We start from the raw sequence: 14,489 nt of genomic DNA on the forward strand, positions 1-14,489 counted from the left end.
CTTGAAATTCACATTTCAACATGGAAAAATGACACACATCACCTATAACAAAACCCACAGACATGTCTTATCATAAATTAGATTAAGAAGGAATATGTCTGTAAAGAATAAAATGTTCAAGTCCTTTAAATCTAAATACAAACTACATGGATGTGAACTACTCTACAATATATTAACTGGCGTAATAGTTGAACCGCAATCCACCTGAACTAACCCTCCGGTCTTTATTCATATTTCACTGACTTTTCATCTCATTGTTCATCTCTAAAAATGTAAAAAAAGAAAAGAAAAAAAAGTTGACGTTGAAAATTTTGCTCAGTCGCCCCAGTTAAAACACAGCTGACATCACATAACACCGCAGGTAATGTTCAGTCAGTGTATGTCCGGGTTTAGGAGGGTCGAGGAGCAAAAGTGTAAAACTCTGAAGTCATGTGACATCCACCAGCTCCATTAGTACTTATTGTGCCATTCACACTGTCCCACGCTCACCTCCTCGATATCCAGGTTCTTCCTGGACTTATAGATGAACTCCCCGATCGCCACGAACACGGAGAGGACGAGTCCGGCCGCCAGCACGATGAAGATTCCTCCGATGTTCTCCACGCCCAGAGCACTGGCCTCTTTACTGTCCTCCTCGGGACAACCGTTTCCTCGCCACCACTTCTCCTTCATCATGTGGAGCTTCCCCTCCTCCTGTAACTGCAGGATGGCGATGGTCACCTTGTCACGATACGGGGAACCTGACAGAAACCATCAGTGAGGTTAATGGTGCAACAATGACAATGCTATATGTCCATTTTCAAGGATTTGACATTTGAAATTATATTAAAATGGAGGTACTTTTACAAAACATAAAAAAATGGCAAGTGAAGTATATAAAAAGAAACTACTTTCATCCATCTTCAGAACACAAATGAAGATCTTTTTGATGAAATCTGAGCGATTTCTGTCCCTTCATAGACAGCTACAGAACTGACATCTTGATACTTCAAAAAGTTCACAAAGAGATCGTAAAACAAATCCATATGAATTGAGTGGTTTAGTCCAAATTCTTTTCTGGAAAGAGTTGATCGCTTTATGTGATGAACAGATAGGCTTTTTTTCACATATAAGAATGTTTTTGTTGAACTAACCCTTTAAGACAGCATCTTACAGTTTTTTCCAATTGCTAACACACTAAAATGACATGCACAGCACAATTATTTAAACTGACACACAGAGAGCAAAACTTCTTCTCAAGTCTCCAAAAGTCTAAACACCTTTTCTGTTTTACACACATTTTGCATTTCAAAATAGCACTTTTTAAATTCACTAAATACAGTTCTCTGCATAAGACACAACAATCTGACATAAAGTCACATGTTTGCCATTTCAAAACACTGCCATTCAAAATGACACTACATGAGCTAATTGGCCAATTACATGTGCCACCTGGCCAAACACCTCAGTGGTTATTTGTTAACACTTCAATCAGGATGTAAGCACTATGAAAAGACCACAGGTGAGAACCTTTTTTTTTACAACAACAATGGAAGACATTGCAGAGAGAGGAAGAGGAAGAGGAAGAGGAAGAGGAAGAGGAAGAGGGAGGTTGAGAATAAGAGGGGGAGGAAGAGTGAGAGGTAGGGGTAGAGCAGGTAGAGGAGTTCATGGCCAAAGAAGACAAACACTTTCAAATGAAATCAGAGCAACCTTAGTAGATCATGTCATCAACCATGGGTTGACAATGCGTGAGGCTGGACAGAGAGTGCAGCCAAACTTGAGCCGTTTTACTGTCGCCTCTGTCATCCGGACCTTTAGACTGGAGAACAGGTATGTAACCAAAATTTCATGTAGTACACATGTAGTATACCCCATGTCATAGTGTATCAGTTGGGTGACACCTGTTTACTTAGTGTATGACATCAGCCATTCATGAACTGTACAAGTTTCCTGTACAATGTACTCTACTGTGGGGGAAAATATTTAGGCTGCATTGTCCAAGCCCTATATATATATATTTTTTTATTTTTTCTAAAGGACTGAGAGACGACACCATGGTGGAGGAAGGGGCCAAATGTTCACCGGGGTACAGGAAGCTGCCATTGTAAACTTGGTTTTGGAAAATAATGAAATCAGATTACGAGAAATTCAAAGCCACATCATCCAAGACAACACCTTATTCAACAACATTCAACGAGTTAGTCTGTCCACATTGGCTCGCATTCTCAAGCGAAACCAAATCAGAATGAAACAACTTTATAAGGTGCCGTTTGAGAGAAACTCTCAAAGAAACAAAGAGTTCAGACGAGCATATGTGGATGTAAGTACTATATTGACTGCAGTACACTACACACAACATTGTTTCCCAGTGTACTGGATAACACCATATTGAGTGATTTTTGTTCTTTGTTTTCAGGGAGTACTGGAAATGGATGCTCATGCAATCCCACATGAGTTCATCTTTATAGATGAGGCTGGGTTCAACCTAGCAAAGACCAGAAGAAGAGGGAGAAACCTCATTGGCCACAGAGCCATTATTGATGTTCCTGGCCAACGTGGTGGGAACATCACAATGTGCGCTGCCATCTCCAATATGCATGGTGTCCTCCACCGTCATGCCAAACTTGGACCATACAACACAGCCCATATTCTCACATTTCTGGACAGACTTCACAACATTCTCATACCACCAGAGCGTATGAATGATGCAGACCATCAAAGAAACCGGTACGTTGTAGTATGGGACAACGTGAGCTTTCATCGTGCAGCCCCAGTCCAAAACTGGTTTGCTGACCACCCAACATTTCTCGTGCAATACCTCCCACCATACTCACCATTTCTGAACCCCATAGAAGAATTCTTTTCGGCATGGCGGTGGAAGGTATACGACCGGCAGCCCTTTGTGCGCATGCCTCTTGTGCAGGCCATGGAAGAGGCATGTGATGAGATTGATGTGGGTGCAATTCAGGGATGGATAAGGCACTCAAGGCGCTTCTTCCCTCGATGTCTGGCAAGGGAAGATATTGCCTGTGATGTTGACGAGGCGTTGTGGCCAGACCCGGCTGTGCGGCAAGATGCTGCCTAATTATTTTTCTTGCCTTTTTTTTTTTTTTTTTTTTTACTGTAATATATTTTTTTTTTCAGTTTACTTTTTTTGTAAGAATATTTTTGTTCAGTCCCATGTAAATATATCTGCTGTGCTTATGTTGTACTGACTTGTTTACTGTAGTGAAGGAAAAAAAATAAAAATGTTGCAACAGCATGTGTGTGTATCTGCAAATATTTCTGTGCATGTGAAAAATCTGATACATATTTTAGTATTATGGCAAAGCATACTAAAGATGGGGGTGCTTTTCATTATGCCCAACAGTGTGTAGGTGGTTAGGCAAAAATCTGGTAATATGAATGAAGTGTGTGCCATTTCATGCAAAAGTTTGATTTTGATAATGCTCTGTGTAGTTTCGGTTGCAGTGCTTCATTTTGCAGGATATATGAGGTATTTTGCAGTTTGGGTGTGTGGTTTTGTGAATTGTGTTAAGTGTTTTGATAAAACCAGACTAGTTTGAAAAATTGTGTGTTAGCAATTGGAAAAAACTGTAATGTCATAGTGGCGACAAAAGCTGATTGACTCGGCCAAAAACCTGCACTTGAACACTGCAAAAACTAGCCCAAAAGATGCTCACCGACAGCCCGACGGCTTGGTGTGTCATGACCCTTAAGAACTAGTTTGACCAACCAGCAGTTAAAGGGATAGTTAAATTTGATTCCATGATTTACTCACCCTCAAGCCAACCTAATATTTTCTTTCAGACGAACACAATTGGAGATATATTTAAAAATATCCTTAGTCCAAGGTTTATAATGGTTGTGAATGGGGATATAATGTCTTGAGGATATAATAATTTTCATTTTTTGGGTGAACTATCTCTTTAACTGCTGGTTAGTCATACTAGTTCTTAAAGGAACACTCCCCTAGAGTTAAACAGTTGAGTTTTACCGTTTTCGAATCCATTCAGCCAATCTCCAGGTCTGGCGGTACCACTTTTAGCATAGCTTAGCATAGTTCATTGAATCTGATTAGACCGTTAGCATCTTGCTCAAAAATGACCAAAGAGTTTCGATATTTTTCCTATTTAAAACTTTTTTCTTCTGTAGTTACATTGTGTACTGAGACCGACGGAAAATAAAAAGTTGCGATTTTCTAGGCCGATAGGAACTATACTCTCATTCCGGCGTAATTATCAAGGAACTTTGCTGCCGTACCATGGGTGCAGCAGGCGCAATGATATCAGCTTTTATTGCCACTTTGACGTTGGCTTGATGTGTCACAGCTTTAAGATGCTGTCTTAAAGGGTTAATTCACCAAAAACAATCTTATATGTTAGGGTGACCATATGCGCCATTCTCCTAGGATGCGTCCTGTCCAGGATTCCTAAGTTGCATAAAATGTCCCAGTTTTGGTTTTGTTTTCATATTTGCGGAAGGTAACGACTGAAAAATAATTTGACCAATAGCATGCATTATACATAATCAACCGATCGTGGCTTGCAAGAAGGCTGGATCTACAGAGAACGGTCAAAGCATTGCAAATACGACAACATTTTAATGCATTGCATGAAGAATGTCAATAAGAACAGTGGCTTGCACAGACCTCCGTGTAGAAATCGCGTTCCAGGGGCACATCAATATGACCACTTTCACAATTAAAGAGGCAAGGGCTCAAGCCATTTTAGGCAATTTTGAAATCTTGGACAGGACGCGTCCTGGGAGAATGGCGCATATGGTCACCCTATTATATGTGAATAAAAGCCTATATTCAATCTGTTTATCATATAATGTGATCAACTCTTTTCAGAAAAAATTGGACTAAACCACTCAATTCATATGGATTTGTTTTACGATCTCTTTGTGAACTTTTTGAAGCATCAAGATGTCAGTTTTGTAGCCGTCTATGGAGAGTCAGAAATCACTCAGATTTCATCAAAAAGATCTTCATTTGTGTTCTGAAGATGAATTAAAGTCTTGCGGGTTTGGAAAGATGTGCGTTGTGAGTAATTGTAGCTCGTTTCTGTATTTGGTTGTGAGATGAAGATGTTTGCTTAATTTGTTGGTGATTTTATATTTAAATGCGTTTTTTTTTTTCAGTTGCAGCATTTCGGTCTTATTCTGAATCACTACAGTACCCCTATAATAAGTGTTTATATTCTGACTATTTAGACGCAGTGGGATGTCAACCACTGCAGAGTAGCCCAGTACCTGCATGACTCGTCATATACATAAACAGAGAAAAGTAGCTCTGGCTATAATTTTCTTCTGTAAGATGCACGCAGTTCTGTTTATTAACTGATAGAGCGACAAAAGTTACATAGTGTACCTTTAAATATAACTGAATACAGCTTGAATAAAACCAGTTCATTGAGATGTTACCACATAATGCATTTTTTTAAAAAAATATTTTTGACCAATCATTGTTGTATGTGAGCGTACCGATAGGAGTGCCAACTCCGTAGCCCTTCGAGTCGATGAGGCCGCCGATCTGTGTGAGGTTGCAGTTTCTCTGGCTGATGTACTCGATGCTGGTGGACTCCATCAGAAGAGCGTAGTCTGTGGTCAGCACACGCTGGATGCCCTCTCTGTTATTCTTCACCAGCGCCGTGTTCTTCCGGCTGCTCATGAACGCCCACATCTTCTCATAGGTGGAGATCTTTGATTTCTGGGAAAGATATTTGAGAGCATTTTAGTAGAGCATGTGCATGGGTTCGATTTACAAGGGAATATATACCCAAATGACAAATGCATAAATGAAAAATGTTTATAATAATCCAAGTAGCCACTTGAAGGTGTGCAATAGACTTTACCAATAAAATAAAAAATAAAATAAAATAATCACTGTCCTCCAGGATCGTCTGTACAAAACAAAGTGTTTTACTGCTTTTATAAAATTTCAGCAACAGCAATATGAAAAAAGACACTAACTATTAATCATTAAAAAAAATTGTATTTTAGTTCATTAGCCTCATTGTTTTTGTGAGTATATCAACTATTTTATCATTTTGAAAATAAAATAATCACTCACCAGGATTGTCTGTACAAAACAATCTAAAGTGTTTTATTGCTGTTATAAAATTTCAGCAACACAATTTGATAAAAGGAAACAATTATTAATTTATTATTATTTTTCTGCAAATGAATCTAGTCCATTAGTCTTTGTTTTTGTGAATATATCAGCTATTTTACAGTTTTGAATGTTGAGGCCGTATTTATTATATAAAGCATTTTTATTAACGTTATTTTATTTATCAGATTCATAAAGCACCATAAGCAGATCTATTGTTGGCATGTAAACTAAGGTTCATTTGTTTCTGATATAATTTATATATACTTGATACATTTATTTGCACAAGATCTCCAATCAGCATCCAGAACCAAAATCTAATCAGTTTCTATAAGAAAGAGTTACAAATTTGTAGTACACATTTCCCATTTGAAATTCAATATTTCTTAGAAGATGAGCAGCGTTTCTTCTGAGAAAATTCATGTTCAGACACGTTAATTGTTTCCACTGTGAATATATTTACAGTACGCTGATCTTACTACTGGACTTCCTGTGCTTATGACTTATTTCTGTCATAAAATCCTTTGCTTTGCCGGTCTAGGTCAGTGTTGTGACAGATGTCTTTATAACCCTCTCTTCCTCTATAAGCTGCTTTAATTCGCTCTGTACATGTTGAATTCCCGCTGGCTGAGGTTCATGTCCTGTAATCATTCCCGCCAATCTGTGCAAGTAAAATCACAGGTCTGAGTGTCTGGAGGTGAAACTGCTGTTCTCCCATCAAACCAACTCTCTCAATTCAGTGCCAAACAAATATATGTGACCAGTCACGGAAAGTCGGTTCTGGGGCATTTTGAGTTATTCACAGATTCTGAAAGTGTAGTCTCCAAGCTTTCCAACGATGTGTAACACATGGAAATCTGATAATGTTTGGAGAAGTTGTGGCCATTTGAAGGTAGGCACTCAAGAAAGCTCTACAGGGAGAAAAACGCCTCTAAAGTTGCAGTTCTCACCTGTTCTCACCTGCTGGGAGTGACAATAGGGCTCATTTACATCTCATTTAGATAAGCCATACTCCCTGTAAAGCTGCATGGACCGCATACTATTAATAATAAAGGATACTAACTGAACTAACAGAGGCCAGAGATCACTAAATATGGCTATTCAAAACACTTTTCAAGACATTAAATACACGATTGAGACAATGAATGCATGTATTGACTGAATTTGTGTCTGAATAGTGCTGGCTCCGTGGGCGTGGCCGCATTAGCGGATAATGAGCTGAATCACGGGCGTCTGACATGGCTCTCTTTTCATACAGATTACATAAACACAGAAGGTTTGTTTTCGATTTGACTTACACGGTTTAAAACTTGACATTTCAACGTTTTTTCAGACATAAGTTTAATTTTTTTGTGATTAGTATTCACTAAGTTACAGTTCATTTTTCTGAGAACTATCAGATTGGACTTTGTTCAGAGGGAGATGAGAGATCACGCATCATGTTAGTTTTCTTTATTTTACAAAAAGCACAACATTTTGTTTTTACTCTGAGTGTACACAAATAAAAAAGACATTCTATAGTTTCAATTGATATATTACTTATGTCTCTATGACAAAAAATGACAGAGTATTTGAAGTCTGTTTTGCTGCAATGTGAAAAAAATCCTGCAAAATGCGCCGGCGCGTTACCCGACTCCAGAGAGGTAATGTCTTATTATGCCGCTTTCATCGTCGCTCAGATCATCTTCAGAATGAGTGAGCGCTTGTTCATAAGCATCCGGCTTGTCGAAGAAGTACTTCAAAAAATTTTCGGTGTAACGGCCACGGTTCTTCATTGAATTTTGATATCAGCTAGAGCCGGCCAGAGCGCTGCATAGTAAGTAGCCATGCTTCCCAGTATGGAAATACACACAGACATGACACGCCCCTACTGCGTGCTAGAATCTCCGAAAAACAAGCCGATTTCAACCTCAAAATGTACACTTTTAAATATACAGTACCAATACTGCTATCTCAAACATGGAAAGGCTTCTTCATGATCTCAACTAACAGATTCTGCAAAAAAACGAAAATCACCAATTTTGAAAAAAAAAATGCTTCTTTCTCATTTTGCTCGAGAGTTGTGCTGCCATCGTGTCCCTGGTTTCCGTGGCGGGTCACATATCACAAAACACACAGACACTGCATTTAAAGGATTAGTTCACTTCCAAATAAATATTTCCTGATAATTTACTCACCCTCATATCATCCAAGATGACCATGTCCTTCTTTCTTCAGTCGAAAAGAAATTAAAGTTTTTGATGAAAACATTCCAGGATTATTCTCCATATAGTGGACTTCATTTGGCCCCAAACGGTTGGAGGTCAAAATTACAGTTTCAGTGCAGGGGTTTCAAATTTTTATTTGAAAGGGAACTAATCCTTTAATGTTTAAACAGGCTGAATGTTTGTATGTGGAGACCTGGATTGAATGAATACAATATCAAAGCGAGTTGCCTAACCTTGAAGAAAGTCATCGTGGAGCCGTCCCTCACGGCACCGTACTCGATCTTGGTCTGTTTGGCCAGGTCATCGGCCGAGTCTATGGGTGAGTCCATTCGCTCCACGGTGAGGAAGGCGGCCAGGTTAGCTGTGTAGGATGAGATGATGATGAGGGTGAAGAACCACCAGATCCCTCCAACAATCCTGGTGGACAAAGCCTTGGGCATCAACTCCGAACCTGACCATGAGACAAGACAAACAAGTGGTTAAAAATGCTAAAAAATCAAGAATGTTTTTCGTTGTTTTATAGTTATATTGTTTCACAATAAATTACTAATTTAATTTTATAAAATATAAAAATTAATAAAGTTGTGATATATATTTCCTATAAGTTTGGGAATATTATACATTTGTAGATTCTGACACATTTGGACATTTCTCTAAAGAAGGAAATCACACATGTTAAATCTCATACCTTGCTGCATAAGGGCTCCGACCCCAAACCAAACACTGTTGATTAAAGTGAAGTTGTTCTCGACCACATCAGAATCAGGGTTGCAGGGATGAGGGTTGTACCATTCATACGGGGTAAACCTGCAGAGAGACACAAGCACACAAATGTACTGTATATGTGCATAATTCACATTTCAATATAAAGAATCCCACATTTGTGATTGATGATGCAAATTATAGTTTTGAGTAAATCCAAAGATATAATATAATATAATATAATATAATATAATATAATATAATATAATATAATATAATATAATATAATATAATATAATATAATATAATATCTCATGACAACTGCATGAGTAATATATAACTTGACATGGATTTTATACAGACTTTAGCAAATCGAACCCAAAAAATAAAATAAAAAATAAAATCAGAATATCCACAATGATTCTAAATTTTACCAGCAAAACCAGAATCACCACAAATGCATTGTGAATGTTATTGTGAATAATATGAAATATCATATAATCATATAATACCTCTAATATTATCATCACTAACACTGTCACCACTAAAGCAAGCCACTATATTGCAATAAATAAAAAAAAAAGAGATTCATACTGACAGTAATCATCCAAAAAACTCAATAATTTGAAATTGCATCATTGTTTTTATTTGATTATGTCATTTGCAATGCATCATGGTCTCAGCAGTTTCCTGCTCTAACATTCTGCCCTCTACCTCACTGGCTTTATTGCATTTCTCATATTAATGTCCAGACGACAAATCTTGCTTAAGTGTAAAAAAAACACATTCGCTATCACATTCATATCAAACATGTTTTGATATCCTTCAACTGGATGAAATCATAGTCTGAAGCTAAAAAAATCAGAGTCTGTGCCCATCATTCCTTTTGCCCTCATGCCTCCTAGTTCCCTATGGAACATAAGTCTGTGACAATCTGCTTCCATCTTGTTCTAGCATTGGCAGTATGTTGTGCTTCATATGAGAGGTGTAGTTCCCATTCAGTCAGTCACGTTCGACGTTACGTCGATACTGACGTAATGGGGTCTCGCTAGGGAGCCCAATCACCTCCAAGGATACAAAACAAGCCAATGGGAATTGGCCTGTGAGATTTACATGCCGGGCCCCTCCCCCGGCATCCGGGTATAAATAGGGCCGGCATACTCACCTTCATTCATACTTTTGCTTCGGAGCCGATCGGATCGGATCTGCACATTCACCTCTTAGAAGAGCGAATTTCAAAAGGGCAAAAAACAGCAATTATAATTGCTATAGGACAAGATCCTAAAAACAGCAATTTTAATTGCTACTTGGCTGTTTTTTGTTCCTGGTGGCTGCTCGAGTCTCTCCAGCTGGTGGGAAGGCACGCTCAGCGGTGGGTGTGACGGCGCGCTGCCCACAGGACGGTGCCACACTCGTCCCTGGGTGCTTCGGCTGGTGAGGTCTACTGAAAGAGCCAGCACGGGCGATCAGCGTCTTTTCAAGATGTCTTTTCGTCCGTGTGTGTCTGGATGCGGTCGTTTCCTGACCTCCTCTGACGGCCATGATCACTGTCTCACGTGTCTGGGTAAACCGCACGCTGAGGCAGCGTTCATGGATGGCGCATGCCCTCACTGTGAGGGCATGTCCATGTTGGTGTTGAGATCGCGCCTCTCCTTCTTTAAAACAGAAGTGAGAGGCCCCTCTGCCACTACCCCAACGCCGGCGGCTGTAGCGGCCGCTGGCCCGGTTAGTGCTCTGGGAGATCTGAGGGTTACAGTGGGAGCCACTTCGTCGGGTCCGTCCCCACGAACCTCCCACTCCTCCACAGCACCATGTGTCGCCGAGCTGCCGACTGCTGTCGCGGGGCCCTCCTCGGGGGTGCCCCACGTCACTTTCGGCGCTCCGGAGGAGGATCGGATGTCGATCGCCGCATCGGGGAGTGGGCTGAACGGTTCGGAGTCTGACGATGACTCTGAGCTTCCGCCTTCAGGGGTGGTGGCTCAGTCAGAGGCGGACTCTGGAGCTTACGGCCATGCTTGCCCGGGCCGCCGCGGGCATCGGGCTTGAGTGGAACCCTCCACCCTGCCCCGAGCGCTCGCGGTTGGATGATTGGTTTCTGGGTTCGGGGCGCGGCACCCAGCCGCGTCCCGCCCCAGTGCCTTTCTTCCGGAGGTGCATGAGGGAGCTCCAGAAGACCTGGCTGGCACCTCATACGGCCAGACTGCGGTCCTCTGCCTCCTCCACTCCTACCCTCGATGGTGGGGCCGCCAGGGGATATGTGGACATTCCACAGGTGGAACGCGGCCATGGTTGCGGTGCATTTATGCCCGCAATCGGCGGCCACCTGGCGGAACCGTCCGCGTCTCCCGTCCGTCAAGGCGGGTAAGACCATGGCCGCTCTCGCGGCCAAGGCTTACTCAGCTGCTGGACAGGCGGCTTCTGCCCTGCACGCCATGGCGATTCTGCAGGTCCATCAGGCGAAAGCGCTGAAGGACCTGCACGAGGGTAGTGCTGACCCGGGAGTGCTTCAGGAGCTGCGCGCCGCGACCGACCTCGCCCTCCGGGCGACGAAGGTCACGGCACGTGCCCTGGGTCAAACGATGTCCACCCTGGTGGTCCAGGAACGGCATCTCTGGTTGGACCTGGCTGAGATGAGGGAAGTCGACAAGGCTCGCTTTCTTGACGCCCCCATCTCCCAGGCTGGCTTCTTCGGCGACACCGTCGAGGACTTTGCCCAGCAGTTCTCGGCGGTGCAGAAGCAGACGGAGGCCATCAAACACATCCTGCCCAGGCGTGATGATGCCACCAATCCGCCTCGGGCTGTGCCTCTGTCTGCTCCTCGCCGAGGGCGTCCCCCTGCGGCTCAGGCTCCTGTGAGGTCAGAACCCTCTCACTCTCCTCGAGCCACCCGCAGGAAGGCCACGCCCCCCGGCCAGGCCGCCAAACCGCCTTCCAAGAAAAAAGAAGAAGGCGAAGAAGCGGCCCTGAGACGGGAGACCCGGAAGTTTTGGAGGTTGCCACGGAGACGGTGACCGCACCGCTCCCTCCCCCGGGACAGGGCCCGGGGGAAAATCCTGTGTTTTGTTTTCTTTTCTGTTCCGCCGCTGGCCGCGAGGTCAGCGGTACCCACATTTTCAATAAAAGAGCAATTTCCAAAAATTCTGGGTCATATGAGAAGGTCCGCGCTGAGGGTGAGCGAGCTTTCGCTCCCTCTCTCTCAGCCGTTCCTTCCTTCGCCACGGGCAGGGTCTTGGCGACCCGGGAACGCACCGCCTTCCCACGCCACCCTGCCCACTCGGAGCCATGTGAGTGGACTCCACTCACAGCCTCGACCTCCGGGGCGCACTGCCTCCCGAGTCAGGCCACAGTGCTCCATGCTGCCCCCCGTGGGTACTTCTGTTGTCCGGATGGTTCCACTCGTACGGTGCTTGGAGGCGTGGCTACGTCTTCCCAACCCGTCCCGTTGGCTCATTCGGACAGTCAGACTCGGCTACGCGATTCAGTTCGCCAGGCGTCCACCCAGGTTCAGCGGCGTTCTGTTCACCTCGGTGACAGGGCCAACGCCGCTGTCCTGCGGGCGGAGATTGCGGTTCTCTTGGCGAAGGACGCAATAGAGCCTGTCCCTGCAGCCGAGATGGAGTCTGGGTTTTTATAGCCCTTACTTCATAGTACCCAAGAAAGGCGGGGGGTTACGGCCAATCCTGGACCTGCGTGTCTTGAATCGGGCCCTTCACAGGCTCCCGTTCAAGATGCTCACCGTGAAACGCATTCTCACGTGCGTTCGCACCCAGGATTGGTTTGCAGCTATCGACCTGAAGGACGCGTACTTTCATGTCTCGATCCTTCCTCGACACAGACCGTTCCTACGGTTTGCGTTCGAGGGGCGGGCATATCAGTACAGGGTCCTACCCTTCGGGCTGTCCCTGTCTCCTCGCGTCTTTACCAAAGTCGCAGAGGGGGCCCTTGCCCCACTCAGGGAAGTGGGTGTTCGCATCCTCAACTATCTCGACGACTGGCTCATTTTGGCCCAGTCACGAGAACAGTTGTGCGAACACAGGGACCTGGTGCTCAGGCACCTCAGCCAGTTGGGGCTTCGGGTCAACCGGGAGAAGAGCAAGCTCTGCCCCGTGCAGAGCATCTCTTTTCTCGGTGTGGAGCTGGACTCGGTCAATATGACAGCACGTCTCACCAACGAGCGTGCACAGTCGGTGCTGAACTGCCTGAACTCGTTCTCGCGGAAAACAGCGGTCCCACTGAAACAATTTCAGAGGCTCCTGGGGCATATGGCATCCGCAGCCGCGGTCACGCCGCTCGGATTGCTTCATATGAGACCGCTTCAGCACTGGCTGCACGACCGGGTCCCGAGGTGGGCATGGCACCGTGGCTCACTCCGTGTGGTCATCACACCGAGTTGCCGCCACACATTCAGCCCGTGGTCGGACATTGCTTTTCTACGGGCCGGGGTGCCCCTAGTGCAAGTGTCCAGGCATGTTGTTGTCACAACAGATGCCTCTGCCACCGGCTGGGGTGCCATATGCAGTGGCCAGTCGGCGTCGGGGTCCTGGACAGGATCCCATCGCCATTGGCATATCAACTGCCTCGAGTTGCTGGCAGTACTCCTTGCGCTGCGCCGGTTTCGACCGTTGCTGCAGGGCAAGCATGTACTGGTCCGGTCGGACAACACATCGGCGGTAGCGTATATCAACCACCAGGGTGGTCTACGCTCCCGTCGCATGTCGCAACTCGCCCGCCATCTCCTTCTGTGGAGTCAGCGCCGACTCAGGTCGCTGCGCGCCTCCTACATCCCGGGCGAGCTCAATCGTGCGGCCGACGCGCTCTCACGACAGCTCACACTCCCGGGGGAATGGAGACTCCACCCCCAGGTTGTCCAGCTGTTATGGAGCCGGTTCGGGAAGCACAGGTGGACCTGTTCGCTTCTCTGGAATCCGCCCATTGCCAGTTGTTTTATTCGCTGACCGAGGGGACCCTCGGCACGGATGCACTGGCACACAGCTGGCCCCGGGGCCTACGCAAGTATGCGTTTCCCCCAGTGAGCCTCCTTGCACAGACACTGTGCAAGGTCAGGGAGGACGAGGAGCAGGTCTTGCTAGTTGCGCCGTACTGGCCCAACCGGACCTGGTTCCCGGAACTCATGCTCCTCGCGACAGCCCATCCCTGGCGCATTCCCCTGAGACAGGATCTCCTCTCTCAGGGGCAGGGCACCATATGGCACCCACGTCCCGACCTCTGGAACCTCCACGTGTGGTTCCTGGACGGGACGCGGCAGACTTGAGTGGCCTACCGCCCGCGGTAGTCGACACAATCACTTCGGCCCGAGCCCCCTCGACGAGGCGCGCTTACGCTTTGAAGTGGAGTCTGTTCGCTGAGTGGTGTTCCTCCCGCAGGGAGGACCCCCGGAAATGCCCGGTCGGTGTTGTGCTTTCCTTCCTTCAAGAGGGTTTGGAACGGAGGCTGTCCCCTTCCACCCTGAAGGTCTATGTGTG

At 45.2% G+C, this 14,489-nt stretch overlaps 1 protein-coding gene across 1 annotated transcript in view; it reads right to left on the reverse strand.

Moving 5' to 3' along the window:
* Nucleotides 1–450: 450 nt before the first annotated feature.
* The window catches only part of grik1b (glutamate receptor, ionotropic, kainate 1b), a 52,307-nt gene continuing 38,268 nt past the window's right edge, over nt 451–14,489 (reverse strand). Inside the window, exons 13-16 of the mRNA XM_067364649.1 lie at nt 8,993–9,111; nt 8,538–8,755; nt 5,470–5,695; nt 451–740 (exon numbers count right to left, since the gene is read on the reverse strand). Coding sequence (XP_067220750.1) covers nt 451–740; nt 5,470–5,695; nt 8,538–8,755; nt 8,993–9,111 — 853 coding nt within the window. The remainder of the gene's footprint in view (nt 741–5,469; nt 5,696–8,537; nt 8,756–8,992; nt 9,112–14,489) is intronic.

The sequence above is a fragment of the Chanodichthys erythropterus genome, chromosome 17 (genome assembly GCF_024489055.1).
Source record: "Chanodichthys erythropterus isolate Z2021 chromosome 17, ASM2448905v1, whole genome shotgun sequence".
Taxonomy (NCBI): Eukaryota; Metazoa; Chordata; class Actinopteri; order Cypriniformes; family Xenocyprididae; genus Chanodichthys; species Chanodichthys erythropterus.